At 40.0% G+C, this 21,932-nt stretch overlaps 4 protein-coding genes and 4 non-coding genes across 10 annotated transcripts in view; 2 read left to right on the top strand and 6 right to left on the bottom strand.

Annotated features, from left to right (window-relative positions):
* LOC115003890 (dihydropyrimidinase-related protein 5-like) overlaps window positions 1-167 on the bottom strand; it is a 2,976-nt gene extending 2,809 nt beyond the window's left edge. Inside the window, 1 exon segment of the mRNA XM_029425832.1 lies at window positions 158-167. Coding sequence (XP_029281692.1) covers window positions 158-167 — 10 coding nt within the window.
* Window positions 168-5,201: 5,034 nt separating this feature from the next.
* LOC115003599 (lymphokine-activated killer T-cell-originated protein kinase homolog) lies at window positions 5,202-8,646 on the top strand. The gene is made up of 7 exons (XM_029425458.1): window positions 5,202-5,324; window positions 5,992-6,159; window positions 6,451-6,590; window positions 6,753-6,922; window positions 7,523-7,652; window positions 7,836-8,024; window positions 8,102-8,646. Exons 2-7 carry the CDS (start codon window positions 5,993-5,995, stop codon window positions 8,332-8,334), a joined length of 1,029 nt encoding a protein of 342 aa, XP_029281318.1. The 5' UTR covers window positions 5,202-5,324; window position 5,992; the 3' UTR covers window positions 8,335-8,646.
* A 263-nt stretch (window positions 8,647-8,909) lies between these two features.
* Window positions 8,910-15,494, bottom strand: LOC115003528 (N-acetyltransferase ESCO2-like). 3 transcript variants are annotated; one of them, XM_029425357.1, is made up of 15 exons: window positions 15,358-15,494; window positions 14,509-14,576; window positions 14,094-14,236; window positions 13,553-13,850; window positions 13,124-13,430; window positions 12,687-12,838; window positions 12,447-12,561; window positions 12,107-12,167; window positions 11,958-12,000; window positions 11,571-11,712; window positions 11,126-11,257; window positions 10,811-10,900; window positions 10,591-10,734; window positions 9,806-9,990; window positions 8,910-9,659 (listed from the first exon to the last, which is right to left on the bottom strand). In XM_029425357.1, the coding sequence occupies exons 2-15, from the start codon at window positions 14,559-14,561 to the stop codon at window positions 9,527-9,529; spliced, it is 1,998 nt and encodes a 665-aa protein (XP_029281217.1). In that variant the 5' UTR covers window positions 14,562-14,576; window positions 15,358-15,494; the 3' UTR covers window positions 8,910-9,526. The 3 variants fall into 3 exon arrangements, with proteins under 3 accessions (XP_029281217.1, XP_029281214.1, XP_029281215.1); XM_029425354.1 differs by having other exon boundaries at window positions 11,571-11,715; XM_029425355.1 differs by having other exon boundaries at window positions 11,571-11,715; window positions 15,341-15,403.
* A 514-nt stretch (window positions 15,495-16,008) lies between these two features.
* On the top strand, window positions 16,009-19,424 carry LOC115028784 (coiled-coil domain-containing protein 25-like). Its single transcript, XM_029462616.1, has 9 exons — window positions 16,009-16,172; window positions 16,352-16,399; window positions 16,534-16,573; window positions 16,714-16,765; window positions 17,318-17,393; window positions 17,619-17,722; window positions 17,982-18,184; window positions 18,433-18,478; window positions 18,698-19,424. The coding sequence occupies exons 1-9, from the start codon at window positions 16,148-16,150 to the stop codon at window positions 18,725-18,727; spliced, it is 624 nt and encodes a 207-aa protein (XP_029318476.1). The 5' UTR covers window positions 16,009-16,147; the 3' UTR covers window positions 18,728-19,424.
* A 1,135-nt stretch (window positions 19,425-20,559) lies between these two features.
* Window positions 20,560-20,632, bottom strand: trnaa-agc (transfer RNA alanine (anticodon AGC)). Its single transcript has one exon. It is a non-coding gene; the product is annotated as a tRNA-Ala (tRNA).
* A 383-nt stretch (window positions 20,633-21,015) lies between these two features.
* trnaa-agc (transfer RNA alanine (anticodon AGC)) lies at window positions 21,016-21,088 on the bottom strand. The gene has a single exon. It is a non-coding gene; the product is annotated as a tRNA-Ala (tRNA).
* Window positions 21,089-21,386: 298 nt separating this feature from the next.
* On the bottom strand, window positions 21,387-21,459 carry trnaa-agc (transfer RNA alanine (anticodon AGC)). Its single transcript has one exon. It is a non-coding gene; the product is annotated as a tRNA-Ala (tRNA).
* A 363-nt stretch (window positions 21,460-21,822) lies between these two features.
* Window positions 21,823-21,910, bottom strand: trnay-gua (transfer RNA tyrosine (anticodon GUA)). The gene is given in 2 exon segments: window positions 21,823-21,858; window positions 21,874-21,910. It is a non-coding gene; the product is annotated as a tRNA-Tyr (tRNA).
* Between the last annotated feature and the right edge of the window lie 22 nt (window positions 21,911-21,932).

The following is a 21,932-nucleotide window of genomic DNA, read 5'->3' on the forward strand; positions in this document are numbered from 1 at the left end:
ATTGAGTGTCATATTCTACAACACACACACACACACACACACACACACACACACACACACACACACACACTTGTACAATATCTGCTCTGTGCAGCACCAAAGTGTAGCTGACAGTATGCCGAGTGGCAGCCAGGTCTTCATGTCTCGTCCTGATGACCCTCATTCATCTTGTCGAGGCGTCACACTCAGCTCTTTGGCAGCGGAGGAGCTATGACTTTAAAGTTCTGCCTCTTAAACCAGCAGCCAACGATAAACCTTGTGTGGATTTACACTCTCATTCGCTTATTTGTCATCTTTTAACCCGAGAAGCAAACACCTGACTGTTGATTAAACTCCCACAGCCTTTAATATTCAGTATTGTTAAACAACAACGTGCTTTGAGAGAAGCAGGAACTATTAGTGCAGCGTGGAAGAAGTAAAGACTGAAGGGGATAAATATCCTGACTCCACCCTGAGTGGGATGTTTACTAAAACAAAGAAGTTCTCCTCATTATTATAGGGTTAGGGATTTGCCAAATCTAATTAAAATATACTCATGTCAGTTGTTAAAGCACAACATTTACGATCTTGAATGGTCAGCGAGGCGAACCGCAGCAGCTTGTGCACATATGTTTCAGATATTATGGTTTGAGTCACTTCGGCCTTTTTCTCACCCGATTTCAACAAAACAAATCTCCTGCAACTCGTTTGCAAATGAAGTGACCCCAACAGGCACCCTTACCTGAAGATGAAGGAACTCTGTCAGTGTTTGAAACACTGCTGCTCACTGTCACCTGTAGGTGTAATGCTGCTGCTGTTACTGCATTCTACATCCTGCAAGGATTAACTGCACTGTATGGGATCATTTAGGCTTTTATTTTAAAGTAATAACATTTGCTTTTTCCTATTTTTTCTTCACTGACTGACAGTTTTGCTTCTTTAGTTTACAGTACGTATGAATATACTCGTAATGTTCATGTCACATGACCTTTTCTGTCTCCCTGATACAAACGTTGCTCTTTATGGCTCCCAAAAGAAACTAAAAATGTTCTGGTAAAAACAAAATGGTATCAGCAGCTTGAAATTAGTGCACTCGCATATCAAAACCTTATGGGCACAAGTTAACCAGCGTGTCTCCTCCAGTTGACTCTTACAGTGAAATGTATTTGACGGGCGTTGGGTGCAGCAGCCTCTCAGATATCTGCAGGATGAAACTGTTGGGATGTGACTCCCTGATTGTTCGAGGCTCCTCTGACTTCGGCCGAATGCCTTTACGTACTGAAGTGAGAACACATTGCAAAGTGCACTTAAATATGTCCTGTTCTAAAATGTTGTACAAAGATCTTACTATGCTATACTTTCATAATGTCTGTAAGCACATATGCATATACACGTGTTTTTAATTACATTGTGCTGGTCATAACACATATAAGGGCTGTGGAGTTCACAACATGCTTCAATCAAACATGATTATGTCAAGAAAATACTGGATACAGTGCTTCACGTTTACTCAGAAAGAATACACTTTTACTTCATGTTCTGTCCATTTGTACCACTAAAATGCTGTATATGCACTGCTGAAATAATAAAATGTAGATTTGTTTAAACAGGTGAACTTTGTTATTCTGAACCTGAACACTGAGAAGAGAATTGGAAACTTTAAAGACGTCAACAGGTGGAGAGAGAGGAGGGAAGATGACTTGGAAAATAATGTACATTTACTTTAAGTCACGGTCACGTTTGAGGTACTTGAGTATTTCCACGTGATGCCACTTTAAACTTGTACTCACTCACAGATCACAGTTTTTCATCCCCTTCCTGTCCAGTGAAACCACGTATCTCCAAATGTGGTGATGTTGAATGTCTGTGATGAACTGAAGGATGAAATGTTCCTTTTATGTGTTTTAAATTCAACTTAAGCTTAATGGACTATTTAAAACCATCTTTCATCAGCTAAACTAACCCACAGGATGAAAAGGAGTTAAATGATCTCAATCTTAAACAACTACAGCTGTAAAATGCAACAAACGCATTAATGCAGCTGTAATATTAATCCAGAAACATCACATATCATATTAAAACACTGACAGGGAACATATTGCACAATAAATACTTTTACTTTTCCCACTTTTATTTCATTTTTGCTGCTACATACTTTGAATGCAGGACTTCTTTTCTGACGTGTGTGTGTGTGTGTGTGTGTGTGTGTGTGTGTGTGTGTTGTGTGTGTGTGTGTGTGTGTGTGTGTGTGTGTGTGTGGATTGACAGCTCTGAACAGTAATTACAAGTGTGAATGTTTCCACATGTGAAGTGGATGTGGAAATGATTGGATGAAAAAGAAACCTACCTGATGTCCACACATGGCCGACAGAACTTGACTCGGGTCAACGTGGTTCACTTATCCTCCAGGAAGGTCGGACTTTATATTAGTTTCTATTTCATACAGTAAAATATATAGTGTCCGTATAAAGCGGAACACATGGATGTATAGATCGATGGTAGAGATGTTATTTGTTTAAAGACACCGTGTTTAGAATTTGTATGTGATCTTATTACCTTTAAAACTATTCTGATGACATCATTTACATTTGTTTGTTTTAAGAAAATTAGATAATCATGGTGAAAATACTGTCGTCGGTCCTTGTGTATTTCCCTGGGCTGGACGCCACAGTGTCCTTTGCCACTGGGGGGGCGCCAGAGTCGCACGTTTACCAGTTCTACACATTGTGGCTTTAATTCTCTCTGATGTCCAGCAGGGGGCGACTCCACTGGTTGTATAGAAGTCTATGAGAAAACATTTTCCTAAAGAGTTTTATGCTACCACAGTGTAAACACAACTTTGACATACTAACACCTTACATGTTTGGTGAACAAACAGTTGCTTATTTACACTTTAAGAAGATGAGGAGAAGCATTTGGAGTCGTGCATCTGGCCACGGTGCTGCCGAGTGCACTATATCTTTCCACCATTTTAGTTGAATGTGAATACATTGTGTAAAGCCGCCGTGTCTAGAATTTGTATGTGATCTTATCATCTTTAAAGCTATTCTGATGACATCATTTACTAATAATCAGTCGGGTTTGGACACACAGTGTCCTTTTTTAAATTGCCACTAGGGGGCGCCATAGTCTGACATTTACCAGTTCAACACATCGTGTCTTTAAACCAGCTGGCGAGTCTGAAAAGTGAAAATGTACGTAGTGTCCTAAAGCAAAAGTGTCACATCCACAGTACGTACACACTCACCGCACAATCGAATGTTTCGTACGGGGCCTCGGAGAAGCACATCCAGAGATCAGAGGCAGGAAATTAGCCAAAAATATTGTTCCAATTTCTTCCATCGACCGCCACAAAGAGAGAAGAGAAAGACAACAGATGATGTCATTTCTCCTCAGCATCAGCTCCATGTGAAGGTGACTCCCTCCCTCCTCTTCATCCCATCGTTTGGCGTTTATGATCTGATTGTATTTAGTTTTCAGTGGTTTGGAGTGTCGGGACAGATGCTGCATGTTGAAGCAGAACCAGAGAGAGAAAGTTGTATTTGTGATTATTAGCACATGAATCCTGGGTGGTCCTGCAAAAACAAATCTGATATTTGGGATGTTTTCTGGTCTATTTTCCTAAATTAAAGAAAGAGTGGAGGCTGTTAAGAGTCATATTGTTCATGAGTTTGATGGACGGGTGTGGGTGTAATATTTGGGCAGCCACAACCCGACAATCCTGGATGTCTATGAGTTCTGTTTACATATAAATGTGGTTCAAAACAATTCTGAAAAATACTTTGTTTACATGGTAAATACATGTTCTGTCCCTTTATGTGAGAAACATCTGGTTGTGTCAGCTTTTAAGCATTTTAACTCAATTAGATTTTCATCTGCATGTAAGAAATAAAGCTGGACTTTGTGTTCCTTAGCTGCTAATTTAATTATCTTTTCTTTTCTTTTACTGTTCAGATCTTACATTTGATATATGAGTTGGAAGTTTCCATCAAACATATTTTAAAACAGAGGTTCATTCTAGACCTTGAAAAGCCATATATACTTCCAAAAAAAGACATATATTCACAGTATTATATTAAATTTGGGTGTTTCCAAATACTTTTTGTCAAGGATTCCTATCAGTTTAAACATTAAACACATAAAATATATTTGTTATGTGTTTTTTGTTGTTTACATCGTCATTCTAAATGCACATTATGTCCCATGTGTGAGCAAAACATCTGGCTGTATCTTATGATAACATGAGAATGAACCTTCTTCAGGCTGCAGGAATGATCCATGTAAATGACATAATAACCCTCTTATTTTTGTATTTAAATCATTAGAATAAATGATGTAATTGCTCTTAATTTGATCATGACATTAAGCATCATCCTCTCTTTCTTTCTGGTTGTTTCTCTGTGGTCAGAGCAAAGAGTAACTCATCCTTATTCTATAAAATGCACCACAACATGTGGCAGCGTGAGCCCACAAACATGAGCTCATTTCCCTTCAGGGGAACGAGGGCTGGGGAGAAAGCAATAGTCCCAGTCTTCCCATCAACATCCAGTTGTCATCGGACCACATTCCTGCTCCTCTTCCTCATAATGAAATGGTTATCCCTCCATACAATGCGAAGACCGAGCTGGGAACATCTGCAGTATGTGAAGGAGATGAAACAATAATGGGATCATGAGAGTTGAGGTCAAGGTCGAGGTCAACGTCTTCGTCGGAGTGAGTGAAATTCTTTCCCCCAAGTCTCTGACATTAAAGGGAGAACAGACACATGCTGTGGAGAAGAGTCAACAAATAAAGTACTGTATCATATACAATCTCAAAAAGAAAAAAATCTTTAAAGTAGACTACTGAATTCCAAAACCTTAACATGTCACAGAAAATCCTTTTTATTAATTAACGCAAGACACGGCTGTCTATCTATCCATCTATATATCTATATATATATATATATATGCTAAATAATAACGATGACAACGAATGACAATGAATTTTGTAATTTTGCAACCCAACTTGCAACCTCCTACCATAATAGGCTTCCATATTGTAAAACGTGACTGACCTCAGCTGATGAAAAGCTGTATTACAACTACCATTAAAATGATTTTGAAATAGTTTTGTTGTAAATATTTTCCCTCTTTATACACACAGTACAGCAGTTATACTACCTACAGTATTTTCAAACAAAGAAATAGTAGTTTAGCTACTGTTAAATTTTCAGCCTCAAACGACAAGCGTCCAGTTTGTCCCTCTGTGGCATCCGTACATCCTGGTGATCCGGAAGTAACGTTTTGAATGTTCGGCGCGTTTTAACTGCTGCAGTTTTGTTAAGACCGTGAAAGAAAACGCAGGTAACGTTACATTTATTGACTAAATTACTGCGTTAACTGACTGAAAACACTGTAATGACAACTTATATCAGACTGTCGCCATATTATCATCAAATCATTTGGTGTCAAAGGAAGCTACATTTGCGGTTGACGTTAATTTGAGCTTTCTTTATGTTAAGTTTGGATGCTACTGTGTTTCTGCCGTTGGCTACATGTTCACAAAATAATGTTATATTGTTGATAATCAAGTTATCTAACTTTTTTAATTTGAACTGACACTGATTTTGCAGCTGATAAACATCTAACGCGTCACGTTGTGAAGTAATCTGCAGTTTACGTTACGTTCAACGCCACATTTGAAAACCAGCCTCCATTCAAAATGTTCTGTTTTATTGTCGTTTTATCTAGTCTTAGTAAATATAACTTTGTACATAGTACGTAGAACATTACAACGTTTATATTTTAATTCGGCTTTCATCCTATGCTTGTATCACATGCATCAAAACATCACTTCCATAAAATAATGTCTTAATCAAGTTATGTCAAAGTTACAAGCCTGCCATTTAATTCAATTTACCTTAAATCGTTAGTGTTGCTTAGTATAGTTAAAGGTTAGGTCTCTTTAGCTGTTATACCAATATGTGTTTTCCCCTGTTTACTATTATGATGTTTGTTTTTCCTTTGACAGAATGGCCTCCCCTACCAAATTCATCGATGAGGGTGCGATCAAGACCCCTAAAAACAGCCGAGTGAAGAGCTTCTTAAGCAGCGGAGGGACACCGATCACCATCCCGGCCTCACCTTTCATGAAGAAGTTGGGCTGTGGAACTGGTGTCAACGTTTACCTCATGGACAGGTTTGTTTACACCTCCTCTAGCTTCTCCTTCTTCTCACCCCACCCATGATCCAACACTTCTGTACTGTACTTCATTTACATGTCGGGGTTTGTTCGAATGCTGGAAATCCTTAAACACTTGAATTGTACTTGGATTTGACTGTATGAACCCTGGTGTGTGTGTGCATGGAGATTCATGCATTAAACTGAAGTTAAAATATCTTTTCCCATGATGTTGCAAATACAACTGTTTCCCTAAGCCATGTCTGAATGTAAATAATGTGCATGTGTTGTTGATCAAATTAATCCTAGAATGGGAAAGTTGAATGCGTCTCCCTGGGCTGTCAAGAAGATCAACAGCAGGTGTGCAAGCTTACAGGTGGCGATTTACCAGAAGCGCCTGAACGAGGAGGCGAAAGTCCTGAAGGGAATCAACCATCCAAACATTGTTGGTAAGACACGACGGCGGTGAAGTTCGTTCACTGTGTTACAATGTCCCGTGTGAGCATCAGAATATAATTCATCATGAATGGCTTAATGCTTCTTTTTGTCACCTTTTGGAATGAATGGCTCATTTTTGTTAATTCTGTGTTGTTCTCGTCCCGACATCGAAGGGTTTCGTGCCTTCGCCATGAGCAAAGATGGATCAAACTGTCTGGCGATGGAGTACGGAGGAGAGCAGTCCCTCAACGACCTGATAGAGGAGAGGAGAAAGGACGGCCTGAAAGCGTTCCCTGCTGCCAACATAGAGAAAGTAGCGCTGCACGTCGCCCGCGGCCTTCAGGTACATCATGGATTCTCTTCTACCAACATGTGTCATATGTACGTTTACTACAGACGTTTGATTTCACTTTATAGATTATTGCACGGCATCAGTTGCTCGTACAATTCTATCTTTTAAAATCTTGTTAATCCTCCAGCATCCTGACGGCAGACGTCTGAATCAGAGAAACAAGCGGAGCTTTTTGAAACTGTTTTTAATCACCGGTAGAAACCTCCTGAATGTCTGGATCTTGTGTTTTTAGATCAGAGCAGACATTTGCTGTTTTCACATATTGTGTGTTTAAAAGATTGAAGTGCTTTATTTGAGCTGGATGTGTGGATGTGTCTTCCTTTTGTGTTTCTTGTTTTATTTAAACTGTAACTTGTGTCTCGAGAGACTTCACCTTGTTAAAGACGTTACAATCCAAGAAGAATATGATTTTAATAAAACATCCATGTGACAGCATACACAAACAAACACTCACACATTAGTAGTTCATCATGTTTGTCTCCTCACCAGCAGCCATCTTTTTAATCACATTTTAGAGATGAGGATTGTTTGTACAAAACGATGTAAACACAGAAGGACATTGTTAAGCCTTTTGTTTGTTTCTCTCCGCAGTATCTCCACAACGAGAAGAAGCTGCTGCACGGCGACATGAAGTCGTGTAACGTTGTCATCAAGGGCGACTTTGAGACCGTGAAGATCTGCGATGTTGGCGTGGCTCTGCAGCTGGACGAGAACATGAGAGGTAGGGCGACCGGCGACTTCTACTTTGGGTTTAATTTAATTGCAAACTTCTGGATCTTTGCTTTGTTGCAATTATAGAATGTCCCAGAAGAACATGAGCTTTGTGTTTGATCAGAATGTTTTGTTTTGTAATTCCGTTAAACGTTAGGTTTCATTAATTGTGCTCTTTTCTTTCGGTCCTCAGTGTCGGACTCGAAGGCGGAGTACATCGGCACGGAGCCGTGGAAACCTAAGGAAGCTATGCAAGAGGGCGGAGAGATCACCGACAAGGCTGACATCTTCGCATACGGTCTGACTCTGTGGGAGATGATGTCGCTGGCCATGCCTCACCTGGAGATGCTGGATGATGATGATGATGACGAGGAGGAAGAAGGTGAGACACTCGGTGGCCTCAGGAAGCCACACGGCTACGTTCGGACCGGTGTTAAAATGCTGCGTTTGTGTTTTCAGAGAACTCGATGGAGGAGAGTTTTGACGAGGACGGCTACTACGAGAGGCTGGGGACGAGGCCGGCGGTGGATGCGGAGGCTCTGGGCGGCTCGTACCGGAGGGTGCTGGAGCTCTTCTACCTCTGCACCGAGGAGGACGCCAAGAGGAGACCCTCCGCCGCACAGATCGTCCAGGCTTTAGAGAGCAACGCCCCGCTGGACAAAACGCCCAGTGAGGTGATTGTTATCGACTAATTCTGCATTTTGGATCCAGACTATTATTTAATGGCTGCTTACAGGATTTATATTGTAACACAACCTGAACCAATTAAGAGCTCCAGGGAATCTGAGGCGATGGAGCCTCGATGTAGAAACACGTCGGATCATTTGATGTGAATGAGCTCAGACGTCTCTGTACTGTCCATTTTTACTTTTGTCTTTGCTATACAGCATTTTCTTTTCCTACGTACGTCAACTGTTCTCGTGTTTGTTTCTGTAAACTGATGTTTTCATCAAACTCAAGCTGTGCTGTCTTTATTTTATACGTTTCAATATCCTGAGCTGCAATAACAGCAGCTTAATTTATATTAAAACATGCGTACATATATAGAAAGTATTAACTAACAAGCCATGTGATCATCGTGATGTTTGGTCTTAAGCCTTTCCTCTAATGGCACAAAGTTCAACTGGATCAGTTTGTCTGTACGGGGAATATAAATCTACAGCAAGCAGCTACAGTTCTCAGTATGAAGACATTTATATTTACAGATTATACTCCCGTCTTTTTAAAGTATAAATATGTTGTACGTGTAAAGTCGGCACAGACAGCATTTGAGAAATAAGTTTATTAAATGTATTTACAGAGTAGAATGCCCTGAAACAAAAGTGACAAGTCTGTCAACAAGAAAACCTCAAAGTGAACGCAGCAGAAGGAGGCTTCTAGTTCTTAAGCATCATATAAACATCTGAATAAAAACGCTGCCAATATACAAACATTCAACAGTAATGAGGCAGTACGAGTATAAATACTGAGCGAGAACAGGTATCATAAAACTCTACAATACTTCACCCACTAGTCACCTCGAAGTAAAAGAGAAATGCATTTAACAGCAAAACTTCACTATTTTAAAACGTTTGTGCATCATCAGTTCTCCCGTGGACGAGGTGTCTGCACGAGCTGCGAGCGTACAGCTGGAGAAATTACAAACTGCACGAGCTGCGAGAATTAAACTACATTTCTTGAATCCGAAGGTAACATGGGGGAGAAATGTTTATCATTTTGTGGGTGAAGTATTCCTTTAATCCTGAACACTGAACGGTTTATAATTATACATCTAAAGGTCAACAAACAACCTGAACAGTTATTGCTTTGTGAAGATCAGTAAATATGCAATACTTATTATTAAACGTCAGTTAAAGTAATGCATCTTTCATCCATTTGTTCTCTTCATGCAATGAAGTTGTAAACCAGGAAGGTCGGTGTGTTGGAGTACTTGGTTGCAAACAGTTTGCCATCAGGTGTCGGGTCAGAGAAGGCGATTTCCTCCTTCGTTAGATGGCTGCCGTACATGAAGGTGCTCCTGAAAAACAGACGTTTTGAATAACTTTACTTGTGACTAATGTTTTAGACATGACCACAAAGTTAACGTTGAAGTGGTTTTGTTGTGTTCTTTGCTGAACGTTAGTTTTAAATGATTAAACTGAGACTTTGTTGAGTGTGACGTACCTGACGGTGTCCAGCATGCGTGTTGCGATGCCCTGTCGTCTGGCCAGACTGAAGACCCAGACCCGGCTGATCCCACACAGAGCTTGTTCCGGGACGGTGGAGCAGCACCAGGCTCGGTGTCGCTCCATGAAGTCGTCCTTCGTCATGTCTTTGTGTTGCTCCGCCTGCTCGAGGACTCTGTAGGCCTGCGGGGGAAACTCATCAGCATCAAGTAGGCATGGGACAATTTACTGTCACGTGTTTATTTGCGCATGTGACAGACTTCCTCTAATATCTGCAGGGTTCCTACACATGGAAATGGGTTCTAAAAATATATTGATCATACAAGCAGAGTGTTTTCCATTTGGAGCTATGCAGAGCTAGCTCAATGTCAACAAGGCAAGACGTATGGTGCACGACAACACGCACGCAGCGCTGCCTCTACACCTGTACGTCACAGCCGGCGAGATGTTCAACAGTAACGTCAAACTTAATGCTTAAATGAGTTTTCCGATGGCTGGCGTGATCATCCCAAATGTAGTCTTCTTACACCGACCTCTGCAGCCCGAGTGTCAAAGTCAAATATGGTCTGGAAAGGTGTGGTGTTATGTGTAGGATCCCTGTATACGCGTTTATTTTCTTCCCGTACTGCTACAAGTACTGGATAACTTTTGGTTGAGACATGTTGCTGGTGTGAAACAGGTTGCAAGTAGACATTGCTTGCTGTATGAAGGCCCTCGTGGACAATGACCAAAAGAAATCGAATGATCTTAATCTGCCACAAACACAGACGTCTCCAGACCTACCTGGCGTATAGGTTCAACGACGAGGCAGCCCACCACCATGCGCTCCGTGTTGATGAAGAGGTAGGTCTTGGCCTGTGTCGGTCTGCTCAGAGTCACCTGCTGGAAACCCAACTCGCTGTCCGCCACATGCCGCACGTCGTCAGCCTAAAAACAAAAACATACATCGTGAGGAAGAAGGTGAAGACAGTCACACCGGCTTATATCACACACACACACACACCTTTTTAATGGCGTATTTGGGATCATCTGGCATGACTAGGAGGATTTTTCCATCCCAGAACTCGGCCACCACCCGCTCCTTCTTCCAGCCCTGGAAACACAACAGAGAGAAGAAGCTGCAGTTACCAACACGTCAGAACAAACTCACCGTGAAACACACTCATGGCAGCAGCTCTGCCACGCAAGACCTCAGAAAAATACCAAGCTAGTTCAAATAAAAACAAGCGAACTAAAGAGGGAAAGATCTAAGGGACAGTAAAAAGCAAATGTAGGCGTCAGAGTTCAGTTCAGAGAGATTGAAGGAAGGAAGTTTTACCACATATTTTATGGAGTCGATGAAGCGCTGGTGGAACTGGTTGTGTTGGAAATTGTCCTCTGGGTTTTCTGCGCTGTAAACCATCCCACACGAGCTGCACGTCGTCGCTCCAAACTGCTTCTGACCGGCGTCCTGATCGGGAAACAATACAGTCAAAACACAAGAAGACAAATACACATAAGCGAGTTACATAGATTTGGCAATTTCCCTCCTTCCAACCTACTTTATGCATTTACTGTAGCTGCCGTTACGATCAGAGTAAGATATTCATTATTGCCACAAAATCTTTTAACCCTCATTGGAACCATTAGTAAGAAATATTGCCCTCAACTGAAACAAGAGAATTGTACATTTAAACATTAAATGAATACTTAGTTAGAGCCCGTTCTAGTTGCCAGATCTATTTTATAACCCCCTCCACTTAGAAATATAAACATTAACGTACGATGATGAGCTGGTCGTCGTCCTGTTTCTCTTTCCTCCTGCGAACTGGTCGCTCTTTGACAGCAGAAGCCGTCTGCAGTGACGCCGTCAGACCCGAGGGGGTGCTGCAGGACATCGGTGACCGCAAAGCTGCGTTCTTTAACCTCCAGAACAAACAGAACATAAACTGTAGTGTTAGAGAGTTAATGCAGAATACACTAAAAGGACTTTCACATCCAGCGTGACAGAAGAAATCAAAAATGCAACGGCTGATACATTTGGCTATCTTTATTAAAATGCTTGACTAAGTTGTTAAGATAAATCCTAAATGAAGACTTTATACATGTTGGAAGAAATGTTTCCATCTTCTTTTTCCCATTTTGAAATGTTGATGACTAAACAGACTCACTTTTTGGAGGCAGAGCCGAAGATGGGATACACCGCTGCAGAATCTGTGGGAAAGGTTTAGTGGCATGGATCAAGTTACTGAAGTCTTTGATTTGATGTGTGCTGATCAGTGGAGTCAGAGTGAGTGTGTGTGTGTGTGTGTGTGTGTACCTTTGGGTGGACTGGCAGCAGCACAGATGGGACTTACATCACTCAGGTCAGCGCCACCATCCTGGAAGAAGAGTGCAATATAATATGATCTTTATAGAGGAGCAATAGCAGCAGAAATGCAAAGATCTAGACAATTAAAAGTAATAATCTTGAAAATATTAATTAGATAGAAGTAAATGTGGCTGTGGCGACATTCCTGCTACTGCAAAGCGAACATTTCCTTCTGCTCCAGCTTCACATAAACAGTATTTAACAGGCAAAACACAAGTTGACTTTTATTATGAAGTAGTCACAAGAAATGCAATGAACGCGTTGCATTATTTGCCATCGCTCATTATACTTCTGCTGTGCTGAAGGATGCCGTTGTGGATGCAGGACTTGCTGTTGGGGTCCTTGACAATGAAATCATCAGCTCCTTGGTAATCCCATAATTCTCCGACAACATTTTAGGAGAGCTGCAGGAAGAAGATTAATTGTTAAGACAAACATGCCAAAAAACGTTCTTGTTAAAACGTTCAGAAATGTGTTTGTCTTGTCCAAAGGTCGGAACAATTTATTCTAAATTTGGACAGTAAATCACCTGAAAGGTTTTGGAGTTTCAGGCTGTTCGTTGACAGCGTCCACCCAGTCTGACGGATCAAATTTTGTCCTCGGCTTGGTGCTCGGCTGGTTCTCTTCCATCTCGACCGGCAGGGCAGCAGTCTGCAGGACAGCAGTCTGCAGGGCAGCAGTCTGCAGGACACGTCCAGGACAAAATAACATCAACGTGACAACATTTGCTCCTGAGAAATACCATCGGAGAGACTTTGGTGTGCAACTGTTTGATTGCGATTTGAGTCTTAACTTGTACACGCCTCTGGTCACCGTTCATAAAAAGTTAACAATAATATTAAGATATGCTAATAAATGCTCAAATTTAAGCAGCCGCCTCTCAAGCTTAATGACGATTGGTCAACTTGAGATCCCTCCGAGGCCTCTGTCCTGCAGAACTAAAACAAATATAACGGCTCCCTTCACCTTTTCAGGATGCGTCTGCTGTTGGTTCGTCACTGGAGCAGTTGGCTTCGACTTCACGCTCTTAACCTTCGGCGGGACAGCTTTGCTCTTCACTGGGACTGGAGCTTGCCTGGTTGAGGATTTTCGTGCAGATTTCTTGTACATGGATGTAGGTTTCTTCCCTGTAGCAAAGAAAGCAGCGCCTACAAAGATCTTCGGCTTGGGCTTCAGGCTGCTGAAAGTGATGGTGATTGCCTTCTTGGGATCTGTTGGCTTAGCGCTGCTGGCAGGAGCAGTAGTTGTAATGGACGGCGGTTTAGAAGTGACACTGTTGAAATAAAGGATGAAAGAGCACATTGAAACTACACTTATAATGTCCAAAAAACTAGATCATGGTGTCAGAAAGATGCAGAAGCACCAACATAACAGCTGTGACTGTGCAAAACTAACCTGCTGTTAGGTTTGGACAGCTTGATTGTCTTTGTAGATGGTGAATTGCTTTTGGTACCCGTCTTCCTTGCATTACTAGATCCTGCAGCCTTTCTCGGCTTGCTGCCTCCTTTAACATTCCTCTTATTTTTATCCTGGGAAGGAGGGGAAGGAAGAGGACGAGGAGGAGAAGGCAGTGCCTCCTTTATTGCCTTCCTGTCTAGTGGCGTGAGATAGAAGGGCTTCTTCTGGCCATAGAAGGAGCTTGTAACCATGGAAGATTTGAATGGAGATTTACAAGGTGATTTGGCTGGAGAGCCTAGAAAAGATGATATATATGTGTGAGAGAAAATATGTAGAAAAAAAGAAGGAAGGAGTCATTTTGCAGAATGTCCTATCTCGAGCTGTAATGGTTAGATAAACAGAAAATTAATCAATAATAAAAAATAATCCTTAGTTGCAGCCCTAGGCCTAATTTTACTAATGCATTTTAGACTTATAGGGCCACAGCTGATGAACCAAAATGACTACCTAAACCATGCCTTTCACCTGTCCACCCTACCTGTTGCTTTATGTGGAGAGGCACAGTTTGCCTTGTGCAGAAGCCCGACTGGCTTCTTCCTGGTCGGTGACTGTGGAAGCTTTCTGAGGGATATACTCTTCACAGGGGACTCCACATCCCTCACACGGTTCTTAGCTGGGTGACTGGATGTAAAAGCAACATAAAGTTAATCACAGTGCGACATTAGTAACAAGTGCCACAGATCCAACACAGCTTTCACTAGGTTACCCCAGCTGAAAACCTCTCTACATTCCCATGTAATGTGTAGAAGGTTGTAAAACCAACAAGATCGATTTGTTACATCTGATTGACTCAATGTACTACATGTGCCACAAGTACAGTATATTTTGAGAGTATAGTAGCAAGTCAGCCATTTTTTTTTAAATGCCTTAAACCCAGTGTGATCATAACTCACCTGTCAGAGTCCAGAGAGGGGAGCTTCCTCTTCCTGGTAGTAGTGGGCATCATTTTCACAAACCTCACCTACACACAGAGTAACATTAGCAGGTGTTCTAGATTAACAAATAAATCACAACTTTGAAGGGAAAAAAATGATTTCCCACAATAATACTGTTAGGTATTTTTCTAAACCGTATGACAGTAAATATATCTTGTTTTTAAACAAAACAGCAGCCAAACGCGGTGCCACAAAGCATCCTAATGGGAATAGGAAAAGGTTTCAGACTGAAATGCATTTTTACGTCTTTTTTGTGTGTTTGACGTTAAATTGCCAGATTTTCAACAGAGGTTTGGCGTGACCTTCTCAATGCCACCGTGCATATAAAGGCCGCCCTGGTCAACTACACCGATGTTATTGGTAAATTGGCATAGTCGATTTGCGTTCTCAATTTACCGTAACACAGAACACGACAGTGTTTCATCTTGCTTGTGCACAAATGTGAATTTGTCTCCACATCAACGTTAACTTAGCGTAACGCGTAACAAGTTAGCTAACAACGCGCTTATTTAACAGCGTTAGCTAGTTAAAGTGGATATGAATGGATAATTGGCGGGATGATTAATTTATACAAAAAGGTGACTGCTTCCATATGCACAGACTAATAGGTCGATATTGACACAGTTTCACCTGTTTGTTAAGATGTTTGTCTGTGTTTTAAAGATAATAAATAAATAAATAAAAGATAAACATCAGACAGTGTGACGGTAACGTTAAACTTTTACGTAATATACATCGTTTAAGAGAGAAACCAGAAGTACCAAACACGGAAAACACAACCATGACAAACCTTTGATAATATCTTACCGGACAGGTTTTGTGTTTGCTACACAAAACTATAAATGTGTGTATAAAGTTTAAGTCGCTGCTTCTTCTGCCCGCGTTTCCTCTCAGTGTTTTGAATAGCGCGCGCCAGTCTCTAAAAAAAATTCACGACCGGAAACGGAAACACTATGGTTTGTTGGTCTATTTACCACAGTGAAAGCGTAGAGGGACTTCTGGCCATTGCCTTCAAAATAAAATATACTTGTATAGTAGACGGTATATTAGGTGTGCTTAAATACATTATAATGTTACATGTGCCAACTATATAGAGTATAAAACATCAACCTTCTTCTACAGAAATTATTTTCTGACTTGTGTTTGACATCGCCATACAGCTTTAATTACATCAAAATGAACAGACAGCGAAACAAACATAATTTAAAATTATATATTGAGTATGTATAAAAAGAAGGAGAGAGGGGCTAAATAAGAAATTTTATTTGTGAAAGACAAGTTTTTTCCTTGCTATTTGTATGCTTTGTTTGTCTCTTTTCAAATTAGAAACTTCGAGATAGGTAACACGTTTGTAGAATGTCAAGCTTTTATTTTGTAAAACACATTTGAATACTTCCTGTCTGGTGCATGCTAACTCTCTGTAGCTTAGCGCAGCTAGCTAACAACTTCCCAGGTCAACTTGTACATGCGAAAAGTGACAGCAGGCACAATCAGTCGGCACACCAGCTTTTCGTTGTACACATAATTAGCTGTGTTAGCTTTCAAACTATATACGCTTAATATTCACATTTTAGTGGCGAATTTTAATCCAAGTAAAATGGTGTTTTACTTCACAAGTACCGGTGAGTAAAGCTACACCAGAGCTAGCAGCGGCGTTAGCTAGTAGCCTGGTTAGCCAACACTTTTTAAAGCTTTATTTCTCATTTATTGTGACTTTGTCTGTGTATTTTATTTGTTTGGTTCCAGCTTATATATCTATATATTTCATCCAGTAACTATCAGTTTGTTGTTTCTCTCTCAGCGGTGAATCCTCACTACATCATCTACATGGGAAAAGACAAATATGAAAGTAAGTTCGTTATCGTTAGATCCTTCACACTTTGTATAACTTTAGTCTTGTGTCTCTGATTATTGTTTGTTGAAATAATAGTTGTGCCACAAATGATGCACATCACTTCTAACTTGCTGAGATTGTTTTTGCAGATGAGGATCTAATAAAGTACGGATGGCCTGAAGACATCTGGTGAGACTTTCGTGTATTTCTTTAACAGATTTAGCTTAATATCTTCATATAAATCATATGTAAGCATGAGTAACAAACATATTAAATCTGAATATTACATGTTAATGATGTCTTGTTGCTTTTTTTTCTTCCAATTTCAGGTTTCATGTTGACAAACTGTCTTCTGCTCACGTTTATCTGAGACTGCCACAGGTAAAGATTCAACACAACACACTTAAAATACAGAATTTAATACACAAACATTGACTTGAGTCCTTATTCTTATTTAGATGTCTTTGTGTTTTTAATTGGTGAGTTAATTTAAATGTGTATTCAATTGTGGTGATGTTTAGTTGAGTTGAGTGTTGAGTGTCTTCTATTACTTGTGACGATGATGGAAATAAGTGTTTCCACTTTTAATTTGTTATCATTTAGATTTTTGTTTCTGTATCTGAAAATCCATGAATAAAACCAATCAATCAAGATTGGCTATTGGACAAACGTATCTTCAGCACATTTTACTTTCTACATATTTCTGTAATATTTATCTTTGGTCAATTTACATGAAGTCTTTGGTAAAGAGCACACATGAGACAACAATGATGCTCAGGTTGATCTGAAGTGTATTTTAGCCCTTGAGCACAGTAGACATTACCCAGAACCACCTTCAGGGTGCCAGATCTTGTTGATTTAGGACTTTTTAACTTTGACTGTAAATGCCTTTAGCGCACATAGGCACTGCTGATCGCGCTGTCGTGTTTTTAGGGTCATGCAATAGAAGATATTCCCCCTGAGGTGCTGATAGACTGTGCACAGCTGGTGAAAAACAACAGCATCCAAGGTAAAGATCGGCTTCATGATTGGCATCAGGTATCAGCCACGAGCAACGGGTTTCAGAATAAGAGCATTGTTCACACAGCTGATTAGAATGCATGAGATGTGCTGTATTAAACAAACAGTTGATCTTTAAAGCTACATGTTGACAACTAACCTGAAAATCATCCTGTCAAAACCTATTTCTGCTGTTTTCTGTGAGTGACACGTGTATATTTCTGTGTATATAAAGGCTGTAAGATGAACAACATCAATGTGGTTTACACATCGTGGGCCAACCTGAAGAAAACCGGAGACATGGACGTAGGACAGATTGGTTTTTTTCGACAGAAAGAGGTCAGTAGTCCAACACTTAGAATAAAAAGGTTAACTAAAATGTGTAAAAGGCTTTAAAAAACAAAGTAATATTAAACCTGAAGAACGCTGCATGCTCACTGGGTTTGTTCGTACTTTCATAAATGCATCGCAGCAAAGAGAAATTCACAAGTTGCTAAAATCAGAGTTAAAACATTTGCTGAGCAAGTTGATTTTATTTATGTCGCCCCATATAACACATGTCTTCTTCTTCTTTTGTTTTCCTCGCTCTGTTTCACAGGTGAAGATCGTGGCGGTGGACAAGAAGGTCAATGAGATCGTAAACCGCCTGGAGAAAACAAAAGAAGAACGATTTCCCGACCTGGCGGCAGAGAAAGAGTCGAGAGACCGGGAGGAGAGGAACGAGAAGAAAGCTCAGGTCCAAGAACAGAGGAAGAAAGAGAAGGACGACCAGAGGATGAGAAAGGAGATGGACGAGCTCAAGTACGTCTGCAATTCTGACATTTAAAATGTGTTTAACCATCAGGTGGAAACAGTTAATGAAGCGTGATCAAAGATCTAGATGTCAAACTTCTGAGAAAGTAACAGCGACCTCGTATTACAACCGGTCCCTGAACATCCTGAGCCTTCCAAACACTTCAACTAAAGCCAATTTAAAACCGTGCCGCACAGGAGTTTTTATTCAATCCTCTATATTTATCAATGTGTTATGTTTTGGTTTCTCTCTCCAGGTGCTACACGTCATTGATGAAGGATGAAAACATGCAGACTAATGAAGTAAGGATATTATATTAACTATACTGTTGAGTATTGTTTAAGAATTCACAGAAAGGGAATCTACTAAAAATAAATTCTAGAATTATTTTCATGAATGGGTCACTTAACGGAGATGTACTACGATGTGTTTTCCTACTTCCTGATGTGCGATAGTATTTGATATCAGCTCTAGTAAATGACTAATTAAATAACTTGTGCTTCGCTGCCTCTCGTTTGCAGGATGGTAATGATTCAGACGACTTCATGTGAGAGGTGAGCGCCAGGAAGCAAGCAGACAGAATCCTTCACTACTCAAAGCTGCTGTCAGGATGCTCTCCTGCTGCTTTAACTTGCTGTAACTCTGCACTGACAAAAAACAACAACTACAAAGACAAATGGATACTTTTTTTGCTTTTGGACGCTTGGAGCAGAAAGCGAGCCAATGAGGGACAGCGGCGGGGATTTATCCCACATGCTGATTGGTTCAGAAACTGCTTCCAAACCAAACTAAGCTGGCTGGCCTCTTCATTCAGGGATGACACTGTCGAAGAAACGCAGGACAAGAAGGCTGAGGATCATTTGGGGGGAAAAAACACTGAAATAGCAGAACCGTTTTCAGCGATGTTGATGTATGATAAAACTATTGTTCGGGTGTTTTAATAACCCTGAGAAAACCTTCTGTTCACTTTCTTTATGTGTCACATTTTATTCAATACAATTCAATGTATTAAACTCGGTTATAGATTTTCATAGACAAACCGTTATATTCTTTTGCAAAACACTCGCAGCCACTATCATCTACCTGCAGAACCTTTTATTTTTATCTTATGTGCTAAATGTTGTGCCAGCATCTAATGTTTATTTTTATATAACACCTGTCACATTTCCCAAAGTCCTAGCAGATTCATTCAAATTTCTTCTTCAGTTCAACTGAAATCCAAATAAATTACAGTCTACGATGATTAAATGTGTCACTTTTGAAAAAGTGAATGTTTGGCATTTTTTTGCTATAAAGAAATCTCTTAAGGATTAATATATTATCAAAATAGTTTTAAAAATTACTTTTGTTCAAGAGCTCTGTAATCGTGAAAGTAGAGCATAAAAGTTTATTGTTTACCTTTTGAAACTAGTTTTTACCTGCTTTTAAAAACATCTCAGTTAAAAGCAGGTAAGAGACCTTGAGTAAAGGAGGCAGGGGAAGATATATACTACAATTTTGACACTAATCTACTTAACCAAGTATTCAACAAATACATTTCTGTAGTTAACAAATGTCTTTCATTTTACAGGTTTAACTGTTAACACAGTTTAAAACGGCTGCATTGTTTTCCTGCAGCTTTTTAAATTTCAGTAGCTATTTTTTCTCTCGTGTAGGTGGTGACATCAACGCATCTAAACCACCTATTGAGAGAATTTCAGGTCTGAATGCTGTTACTCGCCCCTTCTTTAAATTGGCACAGATGTGCGTTTGAACAACTCTCCTTGTGGAGGATCTGCCTTCTGCTAAATGTGAAGAAAATGTGCTGTTGTAAGATGGGTTAAAAACAGTTTCATGTGGTGCTTTGCATGTAAAAGAAAATGTAATAAAATGTTACGTTTCACATCATACTAAATACTAAATGTTGAGTACATTTCTGTAATTTAGTTCATTTGCTTTAATTGCCAAGATGTTATGTTTCTGTTTTCCAATGTTTAAAATCAGAATCGATACACCAAGATGATTGTTTCATGACAATAAATCAGCAATCCTGAAAACAGAACCAGCAAATGTTTCTAAATACTAAATTAGTAAATGTAGGTGTTGGAAATCCATAATTTACACCACTTTGCTGGTATTATGAGCCTTGGCATTATTCATTGTTTTGACTAAGTATCAATAAATATAACATAGGACATACATAAATACATATCTTACATGTACACCTACATATGTAAGTAACTAAGACGGGCTGTGTACTGGGCCAGGATTTGCATTTTGGATATATTTTATTTAATTTTAAAACACTTTAATTGTTTTCTTTAAGAACCCTATTAGATTAAATACATACATTTATATTTCAATTCATCGTCGTGTTATAATGTAGGTCCAAAAACGAATAGTTTGGAGAATGCGGGCATCGATCCCGCTACTTCTCGCATGCTAAGCGAGCGCTCTACCATTTGAGCTAATCCCCCATGACGGACAATGATGATACATATTAAATAATAATATATATACAAATATACAAAGGATACAATACCTATTCGCACGTATTTACACATCGAGTCTTTTTCTCTAATTTTTAATGACTACAGGATCGGCTGTCCAATTTCCAATATCACCGTCCAATCACGATACTCAATGTCCATTGTGAGATTAGACCTAAACCAATCAGGCCACGGATTCACATGGGACCTAAGCCAATCAAGGCTCGGCTTCTCTCAGAGTACGCCCTCGTCACGCCAATGGATGACTTTGGACGTGTCGCGAAGAGTAAAACAGCTCCTCTAGGTAACAACATTACATTTATATTTCAATTCATCGTCGTGTTATGATGTAGGTCGAAAAACGAAAAGTATGGAGGATGCGGGCATCGATCCCGCTACTTCTCGCATGCTAAGCGAGCGCTCTACCATCTGAGCTAATCCCCCATGATACAAGACATACCCTGACGTCATTATTTATAAGTAAATACAATACTCTGTCGTTGAAATTCTATTAATACACTTGTGTACTTGTGTACGAAACTGTAATATGTTGTTACCCCAGCACTCAAAAAATGACAGGAATAAAACTATGAACTCACATTTAGGACCTTGGCGTAAATGCATCTTGTATACCCGGAAGAAAATAAACACGCGGGAGTCAGGTTAAAAATACTTTTTGCCAAGAAAAGAAGGTCGTAATTTGATACACGAAAAGTTTGAAAAGTGTAAAGAAGTAATAATATGGAGGATGCGGGCATCGATCCCGCTACTTCTCGCATGCTAAGCGAGCGCTCTACCATCTGAGCTAATCCCCCGTGATGCACTACGACCACTGACGTCATACATTCACAGTAGTATACGCAGAGTGATGATGGGTGGTTGATTGTGCTCTACAAATATATTTCAATTAATCAGCTTTGACTGTGATAAAGTAAAAAAATATATAGTACCATATATAGTACCTGTATTGTAGCAATATAATCATTAATCAGATTCGGAAGGCAAAATATAACATTAAGGTACAGGAAATCGCTCTAATTAACAAACCAGCCGCTTACTTTGCACAGGTAGTCAGGCTAGCTAACAGGTGTTGCATTAGCTTGCTAGCATTAGTGATGGCTCGGCTAAACTAGCTTACACCTGGCGTATGGTGTTAAAAGAAAATGGAAAAAGATACCTCCTTCGAGCCGGATTTGAACCAGCGACCTAAGGATGTCTTGTGATTAACTCTACAGTCCTCCGCTCTACCAACTGAGCTATCGAAGGGGCTGTCATGATAGAAACCATA

Source organism: Cottoperca gobio, chromosome 24 (genome assembly GCF_900634415.1).
Source record: "Cottoperca gobio chromosome 24, fCotGob3.1, whole genome shotgun sequence".
Taxonomy (NCBI): domain Eukaryota; kingdom Metazoa; phylum Chordata; class Actinopteri; order Perciformes; family Bovichtidae; genus Cottoperca; species Cottoperca gobio.

Bases quoted from the DNA above. Each gene is read 5' to 3' on its own strand.
- LOC115003599 (XM_029425458.1), top strand. From the start codon at position 5,993: ATGGCCTCCCCTACCAAATTCATCGATGAGGGTGCGATCAAGACCCCT. The intron at 6,160-6,450 runs GTTTGTTTACAC...AATTAATCCTAG, and splicing joins AACGTTTACCTCATGGACAG to AATGGGAAAGTTGAATGCGT. The intron at 6,923-7,522 runs GTACATCATGGA...TTCTCTCCGCAG, and splicing joins ACGTCGCCCGCGGCCTTCAG to TATCTCCACAACGAGAAGAA.
- LOC115003528 (XM_029425354.1), bottom strand. From the start codon at position 14,561: ATGATGCCCACTACTACCAGGAAGAGGAAGCTCCCCTCTCTGGACTCT. The intron at 13,431-13,552 runs GTTAGTTTTGCA...TTATTTCAACAG, and splicing joins CTGTCCAAACCTAACAGCAG to TGTCACTTCTAAACCGCCGT. The intron at 9,660-9,805 runs GTACGTCACACT...TCTGTTTTTCAG, and splicing joins CGCATGCTGGACACCGTCAG to GAGCACCTTCATGTACGGCA.
- LOC115028784 (XM_029462616.1), top strand. From the start codon at position 16,148: ATGGTGTTTTACTTCACAAGTACCG. The intron at 16,173-16,351 runs GTGAGTAAAGCT...TTTCTCTCTCAG, and splicing joins GTTTTACTTCACAAGTACCG to CGGTGAATCCTCACTACATC. The intron at 16,400-16,533 runs GTAAGTTCGTTA...TTGTTTTTGCAG, and splicing joins GGGAAAAGACAAATATGAAA to ATGAGGATCTAATAAAGTAC.